At 53.0% G+C, this 26,748-nt stretch overlaps 1 protein-coding gene across 1 annotated transcript in view; it reads left to right on the forward strand.

Moving 5' to 3' along the window:
- Nucleotides 1-26,748, forward strand: part of RAB11FIP3 (RAB11 family interacting protein 3) — a 75,254-nt gene that overhangs the window by 11,439 nt on the left and 37,067 nt on the right. Inside the window, 2 exon segments of the mRNA XM_039560153.1 lie at nt 8,913-9,006; nt 25,106-25,197. Coding sequence (XP_039416087.1) covers nt 8,913-9,006; nt 25,106-25,197 — 186 coding nt within the window.

Below are 26,748 nucleotides of genomic sequence, written 5' to 3' on the forward strand. Positions count from 1 at the left end.
GGCCTCCTGCTGCTCCCCTGCTCAGGGGAGGTGCTGGAGGAGCATTAGCGTTGCCATGGGGATGTTTGGTTGGTGTGGTGATGCCTTCATGCCCAGGGCTTACAATCCCGGAGCTCCTGGGCTTCCCAAACTATGCATGGCATCTCAGCCTCTTCTCCCTTGCTCCAGGAATCTACCTCTGAGCCTTTGATCCGTTCTCTGGGCTCTTTTTCGCCCCTCTGGCACATCTACTCCGTGTCCTTTGCACAAACAGCCCTTTCTGAAGCAGCCTGAAGGGGCGCCAAAAGGAGGGGAATAATTTGAAGCAGCTCTAAAAGAGAAATAAGTCTTTATGCTTTACTGGTCTCTCGCTCAGGCTTGTTTGTGTTCCAGTTTTGCCAGGGTGGCAGGCACAGTGGGGCTGGGCCGGGCGGGTTCCTTCTCTCCTGTTCAGCTGCTCGTGTTTGCCACTCCCCTGGGCTTCACCTCTGCGGCCTCAGAGGCTCCTTGTGCCCACCACATTCCCAGCATTTACAAGCTGAGAGGTGCAGCTCTCTGCCCCCAACATCAGGAGGACGTGGAGCTGCTGGAGAGAGTCCAGGGGAGGCCACGGAGATGCCCCAAGGGCTGGAGCCCCTCTGCTCTGGAGCCAGGCTGGGAGAGCTGGGGGTGCTCACCTGGACAAGAGAAGGCTCCAGGGACACCTCAGAGCCCCTTGCAGGGCCTAAAGAGTCTCCAGGAGAGCTGGAGAGGGACTGGGGACAGGGATGGAGGGACAGGACACAGGGAATGGCTTCCCAGTGCCAGAGGGCAGGGCTGGATGGGATATGGGGAAGGAATTGTTCCCTGGGAGGGTGGGCAGGCCCTGGCACAGGGTGTCCAGAGCAGCTGTGGCTGCCCCTGGATCCCTGGCAGTGTCCAAGGCCAGGCTGGACGGGACTTGGAGCAGCCTGGGACAGTGGGAGGTGTCCCTGCCATGGCAGGGGGTGGGAACTGGATGAGATTTAAGGTTCTTTCCAACCCAAATCATCCTGTGATGCTGTGATTACAACCCTTGTGTGAGTTACAGCCTATACATTGTGTTTTGGGGAGGATGAGTGTGCCAAGGCAGTGGGAGCATTTATCCTGGGATGTGCCACGGAGGTTTTGTGCTGGTTACCAACCTGGAGGGGAGCACACGGTAGCAAAGGCCACCATCCTGGGCTTGGACAGGGTGTACCCAAACAGCCCCATCACACAAACACCGCGGTTTGATGCTGGGCACTTTGCGTGGAGCCAGACCAGGCAAAACATTGAGCATCTTAAAACGCCTCATCCTCGGCGTGTGAGCTCCTCGTGTGTTTTATTGTGCTTTTTGTCTGTTCAGATCAGCTCCAAGCCCTGCAGAGGCTCCGTGTCCCTGGCACGACACAACCCAGGGTGGCTCCGTGGTGGCACTTGCCTCTTCCCCCAGGGTAGAGGCGTGGGTTTTATCTAAGGAGTAACCAGGCACTAAACCTTTTTTCTTTCGTGATTTAACCCAGCCTCCTGCCCCTGAGCCGTGTTTGGAAAGGTGAGAACAGGTTTCCCTTGTCATCAGAGGAACAAAAGCTAGAAACAAAGGCTTCAGTGGCTTGGAGGGTGGAGGAGGAACCCTCTTCAAGTTCATTCAACAAGTAAATATTTAGAGTAGAGCATCGTGGCTGCTGAAGCCTTTGAGCACTTAGGGAGCGACAGGAAACCTGGAACACTTGAGACAAACAATTAAATTTGGATTAAAACCATCTCAGTGTAACTTATATTCCTGTTAATGTTTCCAAACCATCCTTGAAGTTGTTTGTTTAAATACGTTTTTATGCTTCAGTGGCAACAATTGAGGGATAATTTGGAAATGTCACACTTGGCATTTGAGAACACACTTAAATACCACAAATTGAGGCTTCTGAAGCCCTGGTGAGCACAGAGGTGTTCCTGCCTCCAGATATCCTTGGAGCTGGTGGGGTTAGTCCTAAAAGGTCCTGTACAGACCAGAGGAATTTCTGCCAGCGGGTAAAATACCCCAAAATTCTGGATGTGATTGATCCAGGTGGTGGAGATCTCCTGCAGTTCAGCTCCACGCTCTGCACCAAGGGCCTGGCTGGATCCATTTGTCCTGATTTCTTGTGGGTGTGGGCAGGAAGGATGTGGGTCCTCAGGTTTTTTTGGCTGCCAGCTCTTTAAAACATATTCTGGCTTCTTTTTCTGCTTCCTGGTGAATTTTGAGTGTTTGAGGGAAAGTCTTTTCCTGTGCAGGCTGTGTGGAGGGGATCTGGTTCTCAGTATCAGCTTTGGGCTGGTTCTTGGCTCACAGTTGGCTTGGAGATCTCTTCCCTTCCTTTTCCTAAAGGGGAGGATGGGGGTTTGGTGGGGAGGGAATTCTCTCCTGTCCTTTCTGTATCCGCATCTCTCCCGTCTGGCATTTCCTGCAGAAGGAGCCTGGTGACCCTGGGAGAGCCTTTGGGGCCAGAGTCAGGGGAGGCAAGACTGGGGGAGAAACTGCCCCAAGGAGGTGAAGTACAGGAAAAGCTAGGGGCAGGCTGAGAAGCTTTTCTCTTGGATTAATAGGAAAAGGAGGATTTGTTAGGCAAGTGGGTATTAAATGGCAAGGATCTGATCTTCCTGGGAAGAGGATCTGTCTTGGGCACTTGCTCACCTTGTTCCTGCTCTGTCTTGGTTTGTGGGTGATCTCTCTCCCATTCCTCTTCTTTGAATACTTGCAGGCTTATCCTTACAATAATTATTCCTCTTTATTCCTCCTTTTAAATACAGGAAGCTTATTCCCCTTCTGCCTTAAATAGTAGCTTTGATTATTTCTTCTGTGGCAGGAAAAGATGAGAACAACCCAGGCTGAGGTTTCCTAAGTCTCCTCAGGAAGATACCTGGATGCTCGGGTTCAAGTACCACACTGGGAACAGAGGCCCTGCAGTGCTGAAGCCTCGGGATGAAGGGATGGGAAGGATGAGCTGATGTCTGGGCAAGATTAGGGAAGAAAACATCTTAACCAGGGCTGCTTATGGTGGACCTTTAAATAGAGACCTGAGCAGGCACAATCTGCCTGCTGAGCTCCTCCTGGAGCTTTGGGAAAGGCTGGGAGAGCAAAACCCAGGGCAGCCAGCCCTGGGTCAGCGCTGCCACTTGTGAAATAAATAATGCAATTCTTACACTGCTTACTCACAATTGACCACGGCTGCTCCCTGTAATGAGATCTGCCCCTCGGGGGTGTTTTAAAGGTTACTTAATTAGGTGTAATTGCAGCAGAATAGAAACCTGCTTTGAGGTTCTGAGTGCTCTGTGGAGTGCCAGCTCCTTCAGCAAATTAGGGAGTCAGATCCTATAAACACGGCTGGAGCCAGAGTAATGCAGAGTTATCAGCCTCCCCCTCGGCCTGGCTGTTTATGGCAGTGAAGCCACAGAAGAGAAGTGCTGGGAAGGGTGTTCCTGGCTCTGGGAATGGCGCAGCTGTGGATCACATCCCAGCAGCAGTGTGGCGAGGCAGCGTGAAGCTGTGCTCACATTGTGGAGCTGGTAATGCTCTCTCAGCACCCAGCACGGGGGGATGGATGTGGTCTTACCCCAGACAAATGCTGCATTAGCAGGGCTCAGCTCATTTCAGCTGATCCCACTGCAGCCCGTGGATTTAGGGAGCGTGGGATCTGAAGAGAGCCCTATGGGGCCAGCTGTGTCTTTGGCACGGCCCCTTTGGTTTGGCTGCAGGAGCTTCAGCAGTTCCAGCACATTTCCCAAAGGTGAAAAAAGGATACTCTGCCTTCTGTCATCAGCATTTCAAAATATTCTACATTTTTCTTTGAGAGGATTAGTTTAGCCTCAAGAGGCAAGGTGGGTTTTTAGGGACAAATGAGTGCTTTGGCTCATTCCCTTCTGTTTAACCTGGAGAGTGGAGGTGCTGCATCCACCTCTGTGTAACCATGAGAGGTTTTATACTGCGTGTTCTCACTCATGTGAATTCCTGGGGGCCACTCCAGGCCACACGCCTGGCTAAAGAGAGAGGAGAGCAGCTGGTGTGAGCCCTTCCTGCACTTTTTATTGCTAAAAATCCCTCAGTTTGGCACTTCTGGCAACGTGGTGCTTGGCTTTCTCTCTGCTTGACTTCAGGGACTGTCTCACACTTAAAATACTTACATCCAAAGATTCAGGATGTTCAGAGCAGATTTGGGCTTCTGGCAGTCAGGGGAGAGTAATTAAAGTTACATGAGAGGTATTTGATGTCCTGTCTCAGCCAAGCAGGACACCCAGGATTGGTTTGTACCTGGGTACTCAATGAGTTCCCCATGTTTAAACCAACCTTCCTTCCTTCCTTCCTTCCTTCCTTCCTTCCTTCCTTCCTTCCTTCCTTCCTTCCTTCCTTCCTTCCTTCCGAATTCCTTCCTTCCTTCCGAATTCCTTCCTTCCTTCCTTCCGTCCTTCCTTCCTTCCGTCCTTCCTTCTCCTTGCTGATGGCAGCACGTGTAAGACTGCAGGAGTTCCTGGTGGGAACTGCAGCCCATGTGCTCAGGTATTTGGGGGTGTTTATCAGGAATATATCAGAATTCATTCCTCCTCCTCGCCTCCTTTGGATTTGCTTCCCAAGTCTGTGTAGATTAAAGCAGCACTGAGAGTTGATTTTATTCCCAGGGCAAGACATGGAAGCACCAGCCCTGTGAGATACCACATGATTTGATGATCTGAGCATCACCAGCTCTTCTTGGGGGGTGCCTGGCTGCTGTGGCCACTAGAAATCTCCCACCCTCCTTCACCCCTCCAAAGAATGTCTTTTTGGAAGCTGGTTCAGCCCTGATCTCTGCCAGAATATGAGGGGAAACTGCTGGCAGACTCAGGGGTTACAGGGGGGTGTTGGCTGCCCAGCACAGCCCTGAATTCCTTCAGGGATCACGCCTAAAACAAGCACAGTGGATATTTTGTCCTGCTGAATCCATCTCCTGTGTGGTGGAGACACGGAGCATCCATGAGGATAAAGAGAGGCCTAGAGCTTCCTTTTCCTTTTCTTCCAACCTGCTAACCAGGGAATTCACAGCTGGGGAATCCTTTACCTCCTTGGGAAACTTTCACTGCGGGGCTGCCAAGCCTTTGTGTGGGAATTTGAGTTTGGATTTGCCACTGTTGGAGGCTCGGGGTCCTTTGCTGAGCTGACTTCAGTGCATCAAAGCAAGGAAACTCTTCCTGTGCTGTGAGGAGCCCCCGTGGCATCACAGTGTGGGGCTCTGAGGGCTGCTGGAGCAGGGGTGCTGTTGGCAGCAGAATTGTTGGGTTTTGGAAAGCGAAACACCCTGGAATGTGCAGAGTTCTGGGATACAGGAGGTGTGGGAGCAGGGATGCTGCAAGGAGTTCTTGTTGTGTTGTTGGGGTGCCAGGTGCCCTCCCCTCTTCCTCCCCTCTGCTCCATGTCCTTTTCCAGGAGAAATCCCTCAGTCTGGGCAGTGTCCCTGGCACAGGGATGACCCCTTGGCACATGTCCCCCCCAGCTGTGCTCCTGCAGGCCTGTGGCTGTGCTCAGCTCCAAGCAGTTTAAACCTCTCACTTTCCACCACGATTTAAGTCAGCTACTTAAAGCACGTCATCCTCTTTCACTCTCTAATGCTCTGTGTTTCAGCTGCTTGGGCTCCAAAGAGGGTTTGTAACCAGCCACAAACACACACAGGAAGCAAAACCTTTCTTTTAAGTCTTTCTTGCTGGCCAAAAGCAGGACTGTGGCTCCTATCTCGTGGGCTAAGCTTGGTGTTGCACTTTGAAGGAGTGTTGCTCTTTGGTGTTGTGCCAGCAGGAGCGTGGTGGGAGCCTCAGGCCCCAGCTAAAACCCTCAAATCTGGGACTTCAGAACTGCTCAGATTTGCTGGATGAATCCAAAGCAGTTTGAGCCACAGTCTGGTGGTTTTCCCAACGGCCCTGATAAGGTACTGGGTCTAGCCCAGTCATCAAAATGAAGAAAACAATCCCAGCTTGCTCCAAGCCCCATCCAGCCTGGCCTTGGGCACTGCCAGGGATCCAGGGGCAGCCACAGCTGCTCTGGGCACCCTGTGCCAGGGCCTGCCCACCCTCCCAGGGAACAATTCCTTCCCAATATCCCATCCAGCCCTGCCCTCTGGCACTGGGAAGCCATTCCCTGTGTCCTGTCCCTCCATCCCTTGTCCCCAGTCCCTCTCCAGCTCTCCTGGAGCCTCTTTAGGCCCTGCAAGGGGCTCTGAGGTGTCCCTGGAGCCTTCTCCTCTCCAGGTGAGCACCCCCAGCTCTCCCAGCCTGGCTCCAGAGCAGAGGGGCTCCAGCTCCATTGCTGGGTGATGCTGGTGAGAGGAGGAGTCCATGGGCTGTGGGGACCAGGAAGGCACAGCAAATATCCTTGTTTTCTGTGTTGGGGATTCTTCAGCAGCCACTCACCCTCAGCCTTGTGGGGGTGTCTCAACTGTTAATGGTGCTTTTAAGCCTGGACAGCAAATCCAGGCAGGTTTGGATCAGCACAGACACTGCCACGGGCTCAAGCTTCTTCAGCGTGTAGCTTTTGTTGTTTGCCTCCATAATGTCCAGGTTGGGAAGTTTTCAGAACCATTTCCCCCTGCCCCCAGCCCAATTTAAATACATAAGTGGCTGTTTTGCATAAAGCAAACACTTCCCTGGCTGCACTGTCTGTCCTGCCCGAGCACTGGTGTGGGTGAGGTGCCCTGCTGTGGCATTGGCACGAGGGGCTGAAGCCCTCTTGGTCCTGAGAAGCTGAAAACTATGGGAACTGTAATTTAGAGTATGTCATGCTAATCCCTTATAGGCTTATCAAGTCTGATTAAATGTCACTTGCCTTCCTGTTATCTCTGTACACAGATAACAAATTAAGTGACAGCTTTTGAACTCCAGGCAGCTGCCAAATGCGTTAACTGGAACCGACACATTCCTACGAGTTGTTTTTATTAGTCTAAAATACCTTTGTTTAATGTACAAGAAACCTGACTCACCCAAGATGATGAGTGCCATGTGAGTTTAGGAGGTCTGGCTGCCAAAAAAGTGCTCCAGAAAACTGGAGAAGGTGCTTGTGTTGTCTTCTCCCATTCATAGAACTTCAGGTTAGCTTGGAAAAGAGCTCTGAGATCATCGAGTCCAAGCTGTGCCCCATCCCCACCTTGTCACCAGCCCAGAGCACTGAGTGCCACATCCAGGCTTTCCTTGGACACCTGTAGGGATGGGGACTCCAAACCTCCCTGGGCAGCCCCTTCCAAAGCCTGAGCACCCTTTCCATGGAGAAATTCTTCCTGATGTCCAGCTTGAGCGGGAGGCAGCTGGCAGGTGGGCAAGGCTGTGCCATGGGGGACTTGGGTTTCCTCTCATGGCAGTCCCACAGAGGCACAGCCTGGAATTCAGTGGCAGGACCCAGGGAACAGCTGGAGCTGGGCCAGGGCAGGGTCAGGTTGGATATCAGGAAAGGTTCTTCCCCCAGAGGGTGCTGGGCACTGCCCAGGCTCCCCAGGCAATGGGCACGGCCCCGAGGCTGCCAGAGCTCCAGGACACCACTCTGAGGCACAGGGTGGGATTGTCGGGGTGTCTGTGCAGGGCCAGGAGCTGGACTCATGATCCTTGTGGGTCCCTTCCAGCTCAGGATATTCTGTGATTCCATGGTTTTATGGTCTCAGCCCTGTGGGTTCCTCCATGCCAGTGGAATTCTTGCTGCTCCTATGGGGATGTGGGATGACCAAAGCACATGGACACATGGGTGAGAACAGCTCTGAGCGTGCTGTAGGTGTGATTTCCCTGTAGAAACACACACCTGGCTTTGAGAAAACCAAAAAGAACTCAAAAGTTCTTTTTGCCTCTGTTCTCTGCCTCAGGGTGAGCAGGGCAGCTCTGAGCTCCACGGCTGGGCTGGGGACTGAGTCTCCTTCGATACCTGAGGTTTCCTTCTCTGGAAGGAGCGGTTTGGTGATTCACCAGCTCCTTCTCCAAGAACAAACCAAAACCCCAGTGAGTCAAAAGGTTGTGCTCATGAGAGCTGCACAAATGCAGCCCTGGAGACTCCCTCCTGTGCATCAGGAGGAGGAGGAGGAGGAGGAGGGGGATGTGTGTGGCAGGGTGAGGGCAGCACTGTGGGCGGCTTTGGAATATGGAGCTCACCATGCAATTCCTCTCTCACCTCACCCGCTCCCTCCTGGAATTGTTCCTCAGCTGAAGGATGTGGTTCAAAAATAGGCAAAGGTGCCTCAAAAGCTCTTCAAACGAGGGATAAATGTCTGGTTGTCTGAGGTTGAGAAGCATCTGCTGTAAAGGATTTTCTGCTCATGGCAGCCTGGGAGGAAGGGACCAAATGCACCTTTTTGAGACACTTCGGGCCCTGGGGTTTTGCCCTTTGCCTGTTCTCTTTGAAGATCCCAGACCATCCTCAGCAGGTCTTGGAGTGCCCCTTGCTCCATGTGTGCTGCTCCAGCACCCCCATCCCAACCCTGGCCAACTGATGTGATTCCCTCCCCCTCAGGCATTGTCTAATTGGGAAAACGTTTCAATTATACAGCCTAAATTTGTAACAGGGAGCAGTTCATTATCACCGAATCCCCTTAATTGGGCCCTCCTACAAGGCAGCCTATTACTGAGTTTCCCAATTAAGACAGGACCTCTTTAAAACCCATAAAAACAAACAAATCCCTGGCAGAGCAGGCCCCCATTACAGGAGATACTGCCTGAAATGCTGCTTCAAAGCTGAGCAATAGTTTCAACACCAACCAAGTCCTAATTAACCCCTTTGTACTGGTTACTTGTGTTCCCTTCAAGGAGAACAGCCACAGTTTGGGGTCAGCTCAAGAAATTCACTGTTACTTGCTCAAATCTTTCTGAGAAAGAGGAAAAAGTTGGTTACAAGGTGTTTCTGTGCTGGAAGATGCTGTTTCCTGCAAGGATTCCGTAGGTAACACTGCTTTTCTTGGTTGCAGGTAAAGGACCTAACAAAATACCTGGATCCCAGTGGGTTGGGAGTTATCAGCTTCGAAGATTTCCATCGGGGGATCAGAGCCATCAAAAATGGAGGTGAGTTTCCTGCTGTGCTGTGAGTGAGGATGGGAACAGGACAAACTGAGTAGCACAGCTGAGCTGAGAAGCTGCTTGGGGAAAAGCAGCCGGGTTTGGCTTTGTGCGAGTTCTGTGTTGGGTGGAGCAGGAGAGGTTGGGGGCATTGAATGAGGGTTGAAAAAGGTGGTACAGCAGTCGTGGTGGTGGTTCTGTGTTTTGGTGTTTATCAGGAAGGTTCCTACAAAAAAAACATGGCTGGGAAGTCCCTTCTGGTTCGGTGTCTGCCCTCACCTGGGGTTTTGGGGGCTGTTGCTCTGATGGAGTAGCTGCCGTGCTGCTGCAGGTGTCTGTGTGCTGCTGGCTGTGGCATCTTCCAAACACTGGCACTGAGCATGGAATCATGGAATGGGTTGGGTTGGAAGGGGCCTTAACACTCATCTCATTCCACCCCCTGCCATGGGAAGGGAGACCTTCCCCTGGAATGGGAATTATCATGCATTTACTAATTTATTGATGAATTTACCAGTGCATTTATACCTTCACTCCAACTCTTTGGTGGATCAATGTGCTCAGATGGTTTTTAGCAAGAAGCACATTAAACCAGAGCTTTGAACTCCCTGACTGGAGTCAGGGTGATCTTCAAACAGGCCAATGCCAATCCTCCTGAAGGCTTCTTGAAAGTGCTTCCAGAGCAATAGCTTGGTGAAATGTGAAGTATCTTTCTGGCTGGTTGGCATTGAAGCCCTTTGCTGCAGAAAAGGTGTTTTTCAGTTTGGGATTTCTCTCAGAGTGTCTGAGGGTCATTTTGGGCCAGGCATGTTGTTCTGGGCAGGGTGTGAGAAACCCGAGAAGCTCCCTGCTGAGCAGCTGGAGTTCTGGATGTGCAAATGTGAATTATCATCCTTGCACAATAGTCAGCTCTGCTCAGAGATGCTTATCTGGGATTTCAGCCCTGCTCAGTGTGCCCCTGCTGCCAGCCCTGCACGTGGGGTGTGCTGCAAGGATGGGAAGGAACCATCATTCCCATACAAACTGTGCTGTTCCAGGAGTACAAACCCCTCAAAGCATGATTTTCTCCTGTTTTTCTGTCCGTTGTCCATCCCTCCTCCTTCTCCTCAATTCCACCCCCACTTTATTTATTTATTTACTGTGAGAGTGCCCAGAGAAGCTGTGGCTGCGCCTGGATCCCTGGCAGTGTCCAAGGCCAGGCTGGATGGGGCTTTTGGCCACCTGGGCCAGTGGAAAGTGTTGGGGTTGGAATGGGATGAGCTTTGAGCTCCCTTCCCACCCAAACCACTCCAGGATTATTTGTGCTCAGGACTGTTGTGTTCCGTGGCAGCTCCCAAGTTTCCTGGTGTAGCCTGAGCAATTCCCAGCTCCCAGGAAGCAGGAGGAGCTGCAGCACACTATTAATTTGTAATAAATTGCCATCGGAGTCGAGTGGTTGTGAAAGCCCAGGCTCGTGTTTCTCCTCAATAATTCATCACTTTGGTGTTGTGTTCTATTAATTGAAGGGGAAAAGCAGATCCAGGCAAAGCTTTTAGGGTCTCTGTTTATTAAATTTGAAGGAGATTGATATGTGTTTATTGCAGTGGTTAGGAAGGGCTGAGCTCTCTGACAACACATGGCACTCAATGGTTCTGAAAGAAGCCCAGGGCAGGGAACAGAGGAGGTTCTTTGAGTCTCCCAGCTGAGCATTGCTCACGTTGAAGTGATCTTAAGGATCTGCTGCTGCTCTGAGACAGTCAATATTGATCATCCCTTTGTGAGCAAAGCAGAGGTCACGCTGCTGCTGGGTGTCCCTTTTAACAAGGTTTGTTAATTAGCTGGGCCTATTTTTACCCAGGGAATGCTCTGCTGGATTTCTTGGAGCTCTGTAATTCTTGGGTCAGTCATGGAGGTGAGAGCTGATGTCAGCTTGGACCTTTTGGTGTCCGTGTTAATGCAGGGTTTATTTCTGAGGATGTTCCACTCTCCTCTCACTCTCCTCTCTCTGGAGAATTCCCTCAGGAGAGCAGTTGGGATTTGACCTGAGCCTGGCAAGCTGAAGGTGCAGTTACAAGCCCAGCCAAATTTGCTCTGTCAGCTGCATTTCTCACAACTGCTTTCGTGTCCACTTGGCCTTTGCATCCTGGGAGGATGCTCAGCTCCCTGTCCCATCCCTGTGCCAGCAGCCTGAGGCATGTCCCAGCACCTGAGGAGAGGCTGATCCAGGGCTCCTGCTGCTTGCTCTGGCTCCAGTGCGGAGCAAGGACCACTGAAGCACTCACACAAAGCCCCAGTGGGGCCTCTCCACTGCCATGGGCCAGCTCTGATCTCTGCTGCTGTGGTCTCTGTCTGGCCACGTAATGCTGACTGGGAGGGGGCAGAGCAAAGGCATTTGGATTTGAGGCTTTAAGGAGAGGTTTTAGCCACTTGTGGCTGCCTTCTGCCCTCCCCAGAGTGAGGGCTGGATGGGACAGCGAGGTTCTCATGGATATATTTGTGCCTGCAGTGTGGATGGCCAAGGAGTGCTTCCCGAGGGTTTCCCCGCTGTGGGAGTGGTGAGCGTGTGGCTGGGCTCTGTTCTCAGGCCTGGGGACAGAGATGCTGCTGGGACAGGTTCAGCTCCCTGCTGTGTCCCAGCCCTTCCTGCTCGTGGCTCTGGGATCCCCTTGTCCTTCCCTACTCCACGAGGTGTGGCTTGCCTGCTTTTAAAATCTGTGTGAACAGTGCCTGAGTGAGTGCCTGGCCAGTCTGCAAAGTAGAGGGGAAATGTGGATCCAACACTGGCAGCATGTCAGGGGGATAAATAACTCTGAAAAGTGGAATTTTACGGCCTTGGATTGTAAAACTTGAGAAACTGATAATAGAGGGAAGGCAGGAATGAAGGAGAGTATGATGCTTTAAAAAGGCAGATAAGGTGGTTTTTGAGGCCTGGAGAATTCTCAGCCAGAGGAAAACCTGGCACATCTGGCTACCATCAGTGAGATCCAAGGGAAAAGAAACAGGGAGGGAGCCAGTGTGGCTGCTGCAGTCATCATATTGAGGAGCTCCAGCTCAGGGAGGATCTCCTCAGGGAGAAACAGGCAGCAGGGATGGCATGCCAGCCCCTTGGAAAACTCAGCCTGGGAGTAAGGAGCCTGTTTGTGTGGCAAGGAGCTGACCTGGGGTGGGGCAGTGAGATGGGGTCTGTCATCACAAGCTGAGGTGCCTGGACCAAGGAGCAGCTCTGCTCCTCTGTGTCCTGGATGCAGGAACAGCTGGAGAGGGAGTTTGATGGCAAACACGAGGGATGGGCTGGATCAGCCACAGCTGGATGCAGGCACACAACCAGGCCTGTGCTCACGAGCAGATTCCTTCCCCTGTCAAGGTATTAAAAACCTTTGAAGCTTTTCAGGCACCTGGTTTTTCTGCAAGGGTCTCTCAGCACTCAGCAGGACAAACCGAGCATCTCTCTGCTCACAGTGTAGCTCACAAGGATAAGGAGCAGGTTGTGTCATTCACACGTATCCTTGGAGCTGAAACTTCTGTAACATCTGTGCTCCAGAGAGCAGCCCACTGGGAAGGGGCTCTGGGAGGGGTCCCTGCACACAGGGGCGTTGCTGGTGCTGTCAGGCAGCTTGAGGGATCTCTGTGCCAGCCAGGGAAAGGTGCATTCCTGGAGCTCCCAGCCTCGTCCACCCCTTCTGCCTTGGCTTCTGATCCCTGAACAAAGGGGCTGCTGTGCACTGAGAACAGACAGCGCATCCACTGAGGGCTGGATATGTCCAGGAGCTCAGGGGAGGATGGAAATAATCACATCTCTTTTTTTATTATTATTTATTTTTTTAAATGCTTCAACTGAAAGCCCTTTGGATTTGGGAAGATGGAAAATCCAGCTCGAGAGCCAACACCCAAACCTGGAAGCTCTAAGAGAGTTCCTTTTTGCAGGGATGACCGAGCAAAGCTTTGGAGCAGCTGGATCAGGAACCCACTGTGCCAAAGGAAAGATACTCCAGGGGCTGAATGAGAGGCTTGGAGCAAGAGGAGCACTTTCAGCTCCCCAGAGGCACTTCCAAAGTGCAGCTGGAGGGAAAAGCTTGGAGCTGGGAAGCCAGAGCAGGCAGGGCAAGAAGCTGAATAGCAAATACAGGGCTGGGGAGTCAGGCTGTGGCTCTGCCTGGAGCCTCTGTGGGAGCACCCCGCCGTTCCTGGCTGGAACTGGCAGCAGCAGGAATTGCCATCGGGATGAGCCTTTGTGGGGCTGCAGCTCTCGGATCGTGGGAGCATCCCTGGGAGGATCCATGGTTTCTGCAGCCATGTCTGGAAAGGTTGGTGAGCTCCTGGCAGCTGAGTGCCAGCTGGGAATTTCCTGAGAGGAAAGCACACATCCAGGCCTTCTCCGAATGAAGGATGTGAGTGTTGTACCTTCAGGGCTTAGAGCCAAGAGGGAACTGCACATCAGCTCCCAAAAACGGATCCGAGGAGTTATCCCATGTGCAGGCTGTGCTCCACATTCCCTGCTCCCACTGATCCGGCTCTCGGAGGTGCCTCTGGATCTGACAGTGCTCAGATGCCACCTCTGAGCCCACTGTGCCCGGGAGCCACTCGGTGCCCCTCAGAGCCACCCCTGGACAGCGCGTGGTGGCCCGGGAAAGCCAGGCTGGCTGCCCTGGTGGCCGGGATCCCGCTGGCTCCGTGGGGCATTCCCAGGTGTTGGATATCCGGTAATGGAACCCCCTGTTTGCTTTGTGTGGAGGCTTTTCCCCCCTTCTGTAGGATCTGCATTGCAGATGGCTTTTGCTACGCAAGAGGCAAGCTTCCCTTGCCCAGGGATAATTCCAGAAGCCAAAGCTTGCGTTCCCTTCCGCTCCCAATCCGTAGTTCTTTCTGGGGCTGTCTGTGTGCATCCTCGGTGCTCTCTCCCCACCTGGGTGCTGGGAGTGTGGCGTGTTTGCAACGGGGCACTGCTGACACCTGAGCACACGCTCTCACTGGGGGTGGCCAGGCCCAAGCGAATATTCCAGGCGTTTGCTTTTTAAAAGGAAAGCCTTGCCCAAGGCTCAGCAGATGGAAGCAGAGCTCGTGCGCACGTTTGACTAAACTCGGTGAGTATCTGGCACCGGTTTGAGCACTTCCTACGTTCCCCTCGGATCTGCTGATCCCTGGATTCGTGCAGCACTGCTGCAGCAGAGACCTTACTGCTGCTGCTGCCTGTTCCTAGCCCTGGCTAAACCAGCATCCCCAGGGACACAGCTCCTTTGATGGCTGAAGGTAGGACAGATGCCTCTTTGTGTACAGCTGGCGTGCAGGGAACGGGGGCTGCCGTGAATGGGAAATCAAGATTGATTCACGAGCAAGAATAAAACCCAAATTGCTCTCATTATGTCTTCTGCATTTTTTTTTTGCCTTCGCATCTTGCTCTGCTCTGGCAGATCCATATGGATGTGCTATCCATACTGCTGGTGGGGATAAGGACTTTAGGAGGATGAGTGTTAATTCTGCCCTTGAAAGGAGTGGAGATTTAAATATCTCTGTAAAATTTATATGGTTACTTGAAAAAAATATAATCCCTGTGCTGTTCTTTGGAGCTCAGAGTTCTGCTCATCCCTGTGCTGCAGGAGGATGTTTGCAGCACCGGGATTGTGCTTGGCAAGTTTGGGGTCCACGTGCTTGTCTGTGCCCCCTTCAGCCAGTGACAGGAGCAGCCGAGACTTTCTTGGAATGAATTTGGATTTTTTCCCTTGAAATAGGGCCTGCCCATAAATATGTGTGAGGGCTTTGGTGGGGTTGTTCAGCCTGGGGAAAAGGAGGCTCAGGGGGGACCTTGTGGCTCTGCACAAGTCCCTGACAGGAGGGGGCAGCCGGGGGGGTCAGGCTCTGCTGCCAGGGAACAGGGACAGGAGGAGAGGGAACGGCCTCAGGCTGGACCAGGGGAGGTTTAGGTTGGGCATCAGGAAGAATTTCTCCATGGAAAGGGTGCTCAGGCTTTGGAAGGGGCTGCCCACATGGGTGGTGGAGTGCCCATCCCTGGAGGTGTCCAAGGAAAGCCTGGATGTGGCACTCAGTGCTCTGGGCTGGGTGACAAGGTGGGGATGGGGCACAGGTTGGACTCGATGGTCTCAGAGCTCTTTCCAGACTCAATGATTCTGGGATTCTGTTGAGTCTGTGTAATTCTGTGCTCGCAGGGAATGGGGAATTAGGAGCGTGTGGGATGGAGCTGAGCTGCTTTGGGGGTGCTCTGTGGTCACAAGGACCGGGGGATCTCTGTCCATCCCTCTCCTGCCAGGAGCGTTGGGTGTGTCCAGGGCACAGAGACCCTTCTGTGAGGGGCTGATCCTCTGCATGGAGGTGCAGACAGCAGGAGAACAAAGCAGGTGTGAATCCAGCCCAGCTGGAGGCTGCTCCAGGGAAGAGCAGGACACAGGATACAGCCCCAGGGCAGGGTATTGAGGTGGATGCTCCTTTCCTCCAGCCCCAGTGTTCTTGGTGAAGAAAAGTCCCTCTTTTAGTCCCAAAATGCTCCTGGGTGTGTGGAGAACTTTCTCGCCAGCAAATCCTGGCTGCAGACCTCTTCCCCATGGCAGTGTGAGCAGGGAGGCTTCGATGAGCAGGGGTTTGTGTTCCCCTTGGAAGCTGGGAGAGAGGAGCTGTGGAGCAGCTGGGAGCAGAACCACAGATCACATTGTTCTCGAGCTCTTTGAAGTCCCTATTTCTGCTGTCATACAGACATAGAATCATTCAGGTTGGAAAAATCCTTTAGAATCATTGAATCCAACCACTAATGGACTCGATTTAATAATAACACACCAGGGCAAGGACTTGGATGCTGATGGGCACTTCTGGCTCAGCAGAGCAGTTTTTTTTAGCTTGCATTTCTCTTTTGATTCACTTCAACACTTGTTTGTGGTGAATTTATCAATGTGGCAGCTGGGTGAAGGGTGACACGGGGGGAGAGGCTGCTCTGCTCCGGGTGCTCCATGGCTGAGAGGGAGCTGTGCTTCCCAAAAGCAGCCTGGCAGATGACACACTGCATTGACCTACTTTCGGGAGAGGCGCAGAAGTGTTGGGAAAGCTGTGTCCGTAGGCAGCTCCGGGACGAGAACAGCGAGGAATCGCTCAAACGTGCTGCTGGAAAACTGCTGTGATGGCTCTGCGGCCCTGGGGGCCAGGGAACGGGAGATTGGCATGGGAATCTCTGCCCCTCTGAGAATTCCTTCTTTAGGAGTCTCTTCCCCCTTTGTGGATTCCTTCTTTGGAGCATATGCCTGAGAAATCTGGCTGTGTCCAGTTGCCATCGTGGAGCGTAACAGGTCCAAAGCACACCCTCAGTCTGAGGGAATTCTGGTTCAAAGCTGGGATTAAACCTGGGATCAAATCCCCAAAGAACTGCTGTTGGTTCACCATTCCTTGGGAGGGAAAAGCATTGCTGGAAATCAAAGCTAATTACAGAGCAGAGAGACTTCCATGTGTCTTGAACTGAAGGAAACCCGTGGTGGCTTTTTGACCCACAGACCATAACCCAGCCTGATAAAGACAAATCTGATGCCCAAAAGAAAGCAAATCTTTCTGTGGGAGAAGGATAAAACCCACTGCAGGGACTATTTGTTTTCCCAGGAAGATGAAAATAGGGAGCAGTGTTTTTGTTGGAGCTTTGGAGCAGTTCTTAACACGCTCTTCTATGGAGATGATGACTAAAGAGAAAACAGAGGCAGGTTCTGTTAAATAACATTTCTCCTCATCCATCTGCTGCCTCTGTTTCTCCATTGCAGGATTCCCTTTCTGGGCCCTGCTGTTTTCCTCCACATCTGGTGCTGGGAGTGCTTTTGGGAGCCGGGCTGGTCTGCGGTTTGGGGAGCGCGTGGGAGGAGGCTGGGCTGGGCTGGGCTGGGCTGGTGGCTCCACGTGGGTGTGGAGGGTGGTTTCGGTCCTGCCTGTTGTCCTGTCTCAGGTTTGGTTGTTAGTCCAGAGTGAGGGATTGTCAACGCTTGGATCAGCCCGGGAAGGGGGGAATGTGTCCTTCCTCCTCAGCAGGAGCACCTGGACAGGGATCAGGAGATCCCTGCCTCAGCTTGGGTGAAGGAAAGTGGAGCCCAGCATCCTGCAGAGCTGTCAGCTCGTTTCTGCTGAGGAATCCAGTCAATCTGGAGTTATTAACAAAGGGATAATTACTCACCCGGGACTTCTGCTCCTCCCTGCCCGGCTCTCCCACAGCCTGGGGGCTGGTGACTTCGCTGAGCGACCTGGCACCCCTGTGTCACCCTGACAGGTTGATGTGGCAAAAGCTTTTTTCTTCAGAGCGTTTCCTGGGACAGGAGAGGCTGCGTGTGAGGTGGATTTCCTGGGAAATTGGTGCTGGTGGTGAAGCAGCTGGGTGGGTGAGCAGCAGGTGGGACGGTACCAGTGGGCATCCCCACATTGGGAAGAAACGATTTTCCCAATTCTCTGGCATTCTGGCTGAGCACCGCTCACTTCATCTCCCTCCCATTCTCCCCGTCCCAGGCCATGTCCCCTCCTGGGCTGCTCCATGTGTCCCTCAATGTCTTTCTCTTTGTTGATCCTCTCTTCCAAGCTCTTACAGTCCTGTACATCACTGGGCAGTTTATTCCTCCTTAGGATAGGGAGGACTCCTGCTAACGAGGCAATGGGAATTTTTATTAATATTTAATAATTATAGAGAGCTCGGCAGAGGTGATGTGGCAACTTCTGATAAAAACATCCCTGCTGAGGCTGTAGGAGCTGGGCAAAGGCTTGTTTGGACCCTGTTCCCATGTTTGGAATCGATGATCTTGGAGGTCTTTTCCAACCTGAGCAATTTTGTCACCTCTCAGCCCCTTGGTGCCTTCCCAGAGCCCTCGTACTCTGGACTGAAAAGGTCCAACTCCTCCCTGTGCTCCTTCCCCTGCAGGGGAGTGGTCAGGCACAAATAACAGCTGGAAAAAGGATTAAAACTCAATTTTACAGGACCCCCCTTGATGATTTTGTTTTATTTTGGGTGATGTTTCCTATACAGAAGCCAGTTGGAGCAAAAGCACTTTAAAGAATGCATCTCCCCTCTCCTTCAGTGACAAGTGGGACATGGTTTGGCTCTGTTTCCAAGGGATTTTCTGGCAGTGTTGGAGTTAGGGGGACAAACAGGGAAGGGGATTCGAACATGAGCCCTCAGGAGCATTTTCCTGTTACTCTGTATAGCTTTTAAGGGATTTTGGAGGACTGGGACTCCCAACTGCTCTACTGCAGCCCAGCAGCAGGAGGGCACAGGGGCTGCTCGACCCTGCCTGTGTCACACAGGACGTGTTTGAGCAGCACAGTCATCATTTCCAAGAGATGGCTCAGAACTGTGGAGCACCACCTTGGGGAGAATTCTTCCTGAAGGTGTAGTTTAGTGCCTCTTCTCTTACGTATTTTCTGTCCCCAATTTCCCCTAAACCCAGGCTGGGTTCTGGTCAGGACCTCGAGGGCAAGTCTGCGATCGGAGGCTTTATAAATAACTTTCTAAATAGTTTTTATTGCTGATTTTGCAGCTCTGTTGTTGAGGCTGGAGCCCAGGCTGGAGCAGGGGGTGTCTGTAGTCTCTGCCCAGGCTCACAGCTCTCCTGTCCATCACATCTTTTCCAGAGGCAGGTGGGTGGTTGTGATCCAAACCACTGCCCAGGGCTCAGTGACAGCTTTAGAGAGGCTTGGCATTCATTGTCGTCAGTTTTTGGTGTGGCTAGTGGAGGGCAGAAATGGCAATTGAGACCTGACTGCCAAATACTAATGCCTGCATGTTGGTGCAAGTGCTGTAGGTGCTGAAAGTGTTTCCTTTAATCCTCGTGGGTCTGGAAGCTGTGCCTGGACCACACAGGCACTGCTCTGATAATGAAATTCAGCCATGCCTGGAGGTAAGAACATTGTGAGCATTTCTCAGGCCCGGGGTTGGAAGCTCTGAGCTGGGGAGGATTGAACTGGATTTAACTCTTATCCTGGTTTCTCCATGTGGGAGCTTTGAGCTGAAAGGCTGAAGCCTTCAGGATGGGATGGTGGCATCCAGTCAGTCCCAGTCTGGTTTCTGCCTGGGTTATTTGGGGTGTCACAGCTTCTGCTCCATTTGAGCTCCTGAGCCAGGGTTCTCTTTAATTTTATTTTGCTTGTGGGACAGTCTTGTCTAAAAGGTGCCTCTGTGAGCTCCTGCCTGGAGCAGGCCGGGTGTGGAGCATCTCAAGGAGCTTCTGCCTCAGGGTTCTCCAACCCATGACAGGAGAGTGGCCACTGGGTGTCCCCAAGGCTGCGTCAGCACTGAGTGTGCTCCTGGAAGCTGACTTGGGATGTTCTGCTGGTTCACAGTTCCACAAGCTCCTTCCAGAGGTGCTGCCTCAGTCTCTTCACAGAACAGGGAGTTCAGGGACACGGGTCAGTGGTGGCCTTGGCAGTGCTGGGTTAATGGTTGGACTCAATGATCTTGGAGGACTTTTCCAACCTAAATGATTCTGTGGTCTCTGTCTGAAAAATCCAGCTTAGTTTCCAGAAGTGTAGAGATTTGGAAGTAGGAGTGAAGGAGCTGGAGGACATCAGGAGGTCTCCTCACCAGCAGCAAGTGCTATTTTGGAGGCTCAGTCTCTCCATCACAGAGTGACTCTGAGCCACTTTCTGGTTGCCACAGCCAGCTCCTCATTTTCCACACCTCCAGCAGTTTGTTCCTGGCTGGCACAAGCTTACAGGCATCTGGGCTGGTCTTGGTGACTGGCGCACACTGAAAAGACCCCTCAGTTAAAAATGAGATCCCATGTTTCAAACTCAGCCCAAATTGTGGGTGTCAGTGGTGGCCTCCTGCTCCATCTCCGGGGCGGAGGCAGCGATGCTCACCTGGCCTCTGAGATGAAGGGAAGGCAGCTGGATTTGTGCTTCCAAGGTGCTTGGATGGCATGGTGTTAATTCCTGTCATGATGGTGTGTCTAAAGCAGGCTGGAGGGCCTGTGCCAAAGGAAGGGGATCAAAAGGAATGTGGGATGAGTCCCAGTCCATGAGCAGTGATACTCAGGGAATGCTGAAGGGCATTAGCCAGGGTTGTGGAAGCAGCCTTAATTCTGCCACTGCCTCTCTGGGAGCCTGGGTTGTCACTTGCTCTGTCCCCTGGGGCATTTTGGGTTGGGAAATGATAGTTTTCAGTAAGTGCTCCTGCTCTGCTGGCCCATCTCTGGGGAAAGCTGAGCTACAGGAGAAGCAGAGAGCAGAAAGCTGCTCTTTTCTGGGAGCATCAGGTTATAAATGTACTCCTGGGCCACTCTGGGGAAGGAAAAGGTGGGTGAGTGGGATTGGTGCTGGCTTTATCCCACAGGGATAGCACCACATGGGTGCTTATGCTTTGGTGGAAGCACAAGACCCTGAGCTGCCTCTGGAAATACTGGACAGTGGCTTCCCCTGTGCAGGATCCTCCTCAATTCCTGCAACTTTTAAACACTTGGCTGTGTGTCTCTTCCCCCTCTGTTTTCCAGCAGCATTCCCAGAAAGGGAGCTGGCTTTATATCACTCGTTCTCCTTTTAGCCAACCATAACTTCGTCCTGCTCATGTTTGGGGTCTGTTTTACTCTGTGCCATCCAGGCAGGTTCCCAGCCTTGTTCCTACACTGAATAACGCAGGTCTGTGAGCTCACATAATGCATCTTGTTGGAATCCCTCGGAGTTTGAGGCGCTGTGCCTTGCAGCAGTGTGTGCCGGGTGTTGGCAGATGACTTAAATTCTCCTGAAAGGCTGTTTTTCTGGGTCACTCCTATATGCAGCCGATAAAACTGGCTCTGTGTGACCTGTGTGTCACTGGTGTACCCACAGCCCTTCGCTCAAGGTGCCTTTTCACTGCCATCCTGCCTTCTGGGAGCAGTTTTTAGAATCTATTTCAGGAGCTTTATCCCAGAACTGCTGTTCCTGAGGGTTCCTGGGAGAGCCCAGGTGATGCCAGCACACCTGAGAGCTCTGAAGCACAACAAGACATGGGAAGAGGTCTCATCCACCCCCATGGAGAGCCCATGGAATTATTTAGGTTGGGAAAGCCCTCTGAGATCATCGAGTCCAAGCATTCCCCAGCACTGCCAAGGCCACCACTGACCCATGTCCCCAAGTGCCACACCCACACGGCTTTTAAATGGTGGCTTCCAGTGACAGGACAAGAGGAAACAGCCTCAAGAAGTTTAGGTTGGATATTTGGGAAATTCCTTCATGGAAAGGGTGGTCAGGCACTGGCACAGCTGCTCAGTGCTGGGGTCACCATCCCTGGAGGGATTTAAAGCCGTGTGGATGTGGCACTTGGGGACAGGGGTCAGTGGTGACCTTGGCAGTGCTGGGGAATGGTTGGACTCGATGACCTCAGAGGGCTTTTCCAACCTTAATGATTCCATGATTCTGTGATTTTTTTGGCAGTAAAGCTGCCTGGAGGGTCTCTCAGAGCCTGATTTTCAGCTGTAAGGTTTTTGGATGTTTCTGGATGTGACTGGACTGGCATCAGGAGTGATGGATAGAGCTGGACGTGCAGGAGAAGCTGGTCATGGACACTTGGAGGACAAAAGGCAGTCCCTGAGGCCACCCCCAGCCCTGGCCTAAAGCTTGGGTTTGAGCAGAGTTGGGAAGAGGTGACTCTGAGTGTTGTGACCACATTGACTCAATGAGGAGGAAGGAAAGAGAAATCAGGGCTGGGTGTGAGCAAGGAAAGGCTGCTTTGTGGTGTGAGGGGCAGAGAGAAGGGCATGAAGCAGAGCAGGGCTCAGCTGGGATTTGACTTTGCTGTCCAGGGAGGAGAGCAAAGGTAATGTGAGGGTCTGAGCTCAGCCTGTGCTGTGGGATTGGGACTGTTCAGTGCTGCTGCTGGTGGCCCACAGCCATCCCTGGCTCTGTTCCTGGTGTGGGGAGAGCAAACCCCTCCAGCTGTCACCACGTGGCTCCCTCTGCACCTGGGCACAGTGCTCTCCACATGAGGAGTGCCACTCCACACCAAAGGTCTCCGATTTTTTGGCTCCCAGGGTTTTTTGGCTCTTTTGGACAGGAATTTGCAAGCTTAACGCAGGCTATTGTGCTGGCAGACGTGCAGGCAGGCTCTCCATGGCAACTCTCCCTATACACAAAGCACCATATGGCTTTTTTTGGAGGGGGAGGGAATGAATTCAGCAGAAAAGTCAACCTTTGTTTGTGGTGCTGTTTGTCTTTGCTCTCTGTGGAGCTCGGGGAGGTGGGAACACGGATCGCTGGCTCCTGGGCATGGCTACTGCTGGCCATGCCACCACGAGGCTGCAGGTGACCTCTCAGATGGCCTTTCCTTGATTTTTACACTGGAATTTGCTGTGAAAAGAAACCCATCCTAGCCAGAGACCCCCTCTTTGGGCTGGGCTCTCTGCACACAGATGGAGCAACAAGGATCCTGTTCATCCCCATCATGTTCATTCCCCAAAGGGCTGGGAAGGCTCCAGAGCCCTTGGTTTGGGCAGGAGCTGGGCAGAAGGCAGGTGATGGATGGCAGGAGCTGCCTGTGCCTGTGCTCTGCCCACGCTTTATACCCCTCATTCCAACGGGAAGCTTTCACTTGCCTGCAAATCCTCCCTTTTCAAACCCCTCTGGAAGGAATGAGGAGAATAAATATCTTTATCTGTGTCTATGGAAGAGTAGGAAGTGTTTGTGTGTCTGCTTGGAGGGGGAGGAAAAGAAATGATGTGGGAATAAGGGAAGGGAGCAGCCTGTGCCTTTGGGATGCTCTGCAGTTCCGGGGGCTGCTGTGGGGTGCCAGCAGGATCACTGGAGATGGCCTGGAGCTCGCCACTGCTGTGGGTGCTTGGCTGGCAGGAGAGGTGGCTGCCTGTCCCCTCTGGGTGGTGTGACACAAATCACCTTCCAGGAGCACTGTTGGGGTTTGGTTTTGCCCCCAGACGTGGGCAAAGGCTCCTGTTGGTGGCACCCCCTGAGGTGCTCCCGTGGCTGTGTGGTGAGCAGGTGCCTGTCCCCATCCCCTCCCTGCTGGCAGCCAGGAGGCTCCAATCCCAGAACAGCACCAGGGATAACTAATGGGAAAACTCCTGGTTGTAGGCTCAGGCTCACAGGTGGAGCTGTGCAGGTGGGGACAGAGGGACATTTGAGGAGAGGGACACTGCCATCTTCAGATTATAGAACTGTTAAGGCTGGAAAAGACCTCCAGAGTCATCAAGTCCAAGATCTCTCAGTGGCAACCCCAACAGTCAGAGCAGGAGGTGACCTTGCCCTGAGCAGGGTGCCCAGGCAGCAGCATTCCAGGTGGATCCCAGGGCCCTGCTCTGGCTCAGCAGCTGGAAGAGAGCTGGAAGCAGCCCCACTGCTGGTGCCGTAGTGGGAGAGCAGTGGGATATTGAAGTGCTAAACTGTGCCCTAGAGCACCTTCCCCCTGCTGCAGCCCTGACCCTGTGGAGCACAACGTTGGATCTGGCACTGGAAAAGCAATTTGGGTCATTCCTGGGGTGGATTCACAGCCTCACCCCTGGGAGCCCCAGGCCCAGCAGAGGGGAGGGATCATTTCTTGGTCCCTCATGTTCAACTTCTCCCACCCCAGGGAACCCCTCGGGTTGGTGGCTGCAGAATCTCCTGTGTCTGCATTTAATGCTCACCTGAGAGAGGCCCTGGGGATGGTGTTTGGGTGGGAGGTGTTCCTGCAGGCCCAAGTCCTTGCTCCATCCTGTGCCCTAATCAGAGATTCTCAGAATGGTTTGGGTTGGAAGGGACCATAAAGCTCATCTCATTCCATGGGCAGGGACACCTTCCACTAGCCCAGGATGCTCCAAGCCCCGTCCAGCCTGGCCTTGGACACTGCCAGGGATCCAGGGGCAGCCACAGCTGCTCTGGGCACCCTGTGCCAGGGCCTCCCCAGGGAGGGAGCCCTGGGAACAATTCCTTCCCAATATCCCATCCAGCCCTGCCCTCTGGCACTGGGAAGCCATTCCCTGTGTCCTGTCCCTCCATCCTTGTCCCCAGTCCCTCTGCAGCTCTCCTGGAGCCCCTTTAGGCCCTGCAAGGGGCTCTGAGATGTCCCTGGAGCCTTCTCTTCTCTGGAATGAACACCCCCAGTGCCCTGACCAGCCCCTAATTTGACCTTTCACCAGATGTATGAAATGACCACGATGTGCTTCCTTAATGAAAAATGGCCTTTCTTGACACCTGCAGAGGGGCCCAAAGCAGGAGCTTTGCCTGTGCCTTTGCAGGCAATTTCCCCTCTGGATAAAGCTGGCACTATCCCATCTGGGTGGCTGCAGCAGGACAAATGTGCCTTATACACCCCTTTGGGGGCTTGGGATGGCTCTGAAGGGCACAGAAAGGTGAATCCTCTCCCTCCCCAAATCCTTGTGCCTTCCTTGGGAGCAGGGACAGGCGCTTCCTCCTCCTCCTCCCAGCCTGGTTCCTCGGCAGCAGCCAGGCCCGGTGCCGCAGCGATGGCAGCTCCAGGCGTGTGGGCTTGAGCCTGCTGTTTATTTTGGGACTGCAGCACTGCTCCCGATTTGGTGCTTCCAGCCCGGGATCTAGGCCGTGTGCTGGATCGGGCATTAGCTGTTGCTTGAGGGAGCACGGGGAATTCTCGCTGCCTTCCTCGCTGGAAGGGCCGGGAGCGATGCTGCAGACGGGGGTTTGGGGCAGGAGGAGGAATTTATTTTAAAGATCTCTCGCTGCAAACCTCCTGTTTTTGCGGCGGCCTGCGCGGATGCTCCTGATGTGTGTGGCCGCGGGAGGAGCAGGCGCCGAGGAGCTGCAGCCTGCCTTCCCTGCCGTTCCCATGGCACTTGGCTGTCACACACACGTCCCATGCATTCCCTGCCCACAGCAGGATTAAAGCCTTCTGGGAGAAGAATGAGAGGATGCAGGAAACGGAGATAGGCAAGAAGCTGGGAAAAGGAATGGAGGGCATGGAGGGGTAGGGATGAATCCAGGAGCCGGCCCCATTGGAGCAGCGAGGGGCCTTGTAGGATTTGTGGCAGGGAGAAGCCAAAGCTGTTGCTTTGCACTCCGGGTGGAGGTGGGATGCCTGGGAGCAGAGGCCCTTCCTGAAGGCTGGAGGCACCGGTGCGTGCTCACGGAAGGTCCTGTCCCGCCGCCGTCACGTCTCCCAAAGCCACCCTTGGCTCGAGGGTGCAGATTTTCCTCTTGGTGATTCCAAGTGTGTGTTTGTTTGCCCCTGCAGACCCTGACAGCCAGCTGTATGATATGGGATATACCCCCGAGGAGGAAGCCCCGGCCTGTCCCGATGAGTTTGATGACTTCGTCACGTTTGAGGCAAGTACGAGCTCTGTTCATTCCCATCGAGGTTGGCTGCACGTGGAGCGGGATTTGGGCATGGAGAGGAGTTTGCTGTGACAGGGCTCAGGGGTGTTTAACACATAAAGGCAAACGCAGTCTCTGGGTGATGGGCCCAGAGAAGCTGCACCGAGCATTTGGTGCTGCTGAAGTTAAAATGGGTGTTGATAAAACTGAAAGAGCAGAGCATGGTGCCCTGGGTGGAGAGGGAGCCCCTTTCTGGGGACACGGGAAGGGGACCTGCTGCTCTTGGGTTTGTCTTCCTGCTGGAGTTTCTGAACCTGGAGAACCTGAGCTTGGTTTTGAGGTGTACCAGCCAGGAGCCTACCTGAGAGGCACAGCAGAGCAGTGGGATGTTGACATTTGCTGCTGTTTGGCCAGTAAAAGGCAGAGCAGAGGACAAAAATCTGTATTTTCTCTCTATTCTTGGCCTTCATCAGGGATATTTCTCTGATATAGGTTGTTTTCTTCTAGTTAAAGCCTCCATGCCTTGGTTTCCCCCTGCTTTCCTGACCACAGGAGCATGTTGCAGCAGTGATCCTGCTGTTCCCAGCTGCTCTCTGTGTCAGGGATTTGGGGCTTGGCTTGGAAGGCTTCACTCATTCCTGCTCTGGGCCTTCCAGCCTGGAGCAGGAGGTGCTGCAGGTGCCTTGGGAGAAAAGGGGTGGCTGGGTCCCTGTCCCTCATGGGGACTGAATCACTTCCCTCTGCTTTTCCTTTTCCAAACTTCCCTCTTCAGGGTTGTGATGCTTGTGTCTTGGTAGCCTGGATGGTTTTGGGGTTGTCCTGTGCAGGACCAGGAGTTGGGCTCTGATCCTTGTGGATCGCTTTCCCACTCAGGATATTTAGGATTCTGTGTGATTTTGATCACACAACTTGTTGCTGGCAATGAGACTGCCAACCTGCTTTGTATTTGCATGCAAACGTATCTATTTATGGTATAGTCTGTAGTACATCGTTTTGGCCTTATGATTTCTTGATAAAAGGTTAATGATAGACTGGGTGTTGGGCAGCTGGTCAAAAACCAGGGAATGGTTTGGGTTGAAGGGACCTTAAAGCTCATCTCATCCCACCCCCTGCCATGGGCAGGGACACCTTCCACTGTCCCAGGCTGCTCCAAGCCCCATGTCCAACCTGGCCTTGGACACTGCCAGGGATCCAGGGGCAGCCACAGCTTCTGTGGATAATGTTGAATATTGGTTTATTTTTCCTTTTTGAAAGGTAGCTAGAAGCCCCAGGAACAGCTGGGGAGAAAAGGGACAGGAAGGCAGGCAGGGAGATGGATTTCCATATTTTTTATGTGGTGCAAGGTCACAAATGGGCATTTTAACGCTGGACTGAGCAGTGTAGAGGCTGTGACAGGCAAAGGCTTTTACTTTTTGCTCCTCGGACCTGTGTCAAGGGACCATCTTGCCTGAGATTCTGAGCAAGGATGTTTTCCAAGGGCTAATTTAACATAGATGAGCTCTGTCAGCACTGGGAGCTATTCTGGGCAGCAATACCAACAAGGCAGGTGTGTGCCCCACTGGG

The sequence above is a fragment of the Corvus cornix genome, chromosome 14 (genome assembly GCF_000738735.6).
Source record: "Corvus cornix cornix isolate S_Up_H32 chromosome 14, ASM73873v5, whole genome shotgun sequence".
NCBI lineage: Eukaryota > Metazoa > Chordata > Aves > Passeriformes > Corvidae > Corvus > Corvus cornix.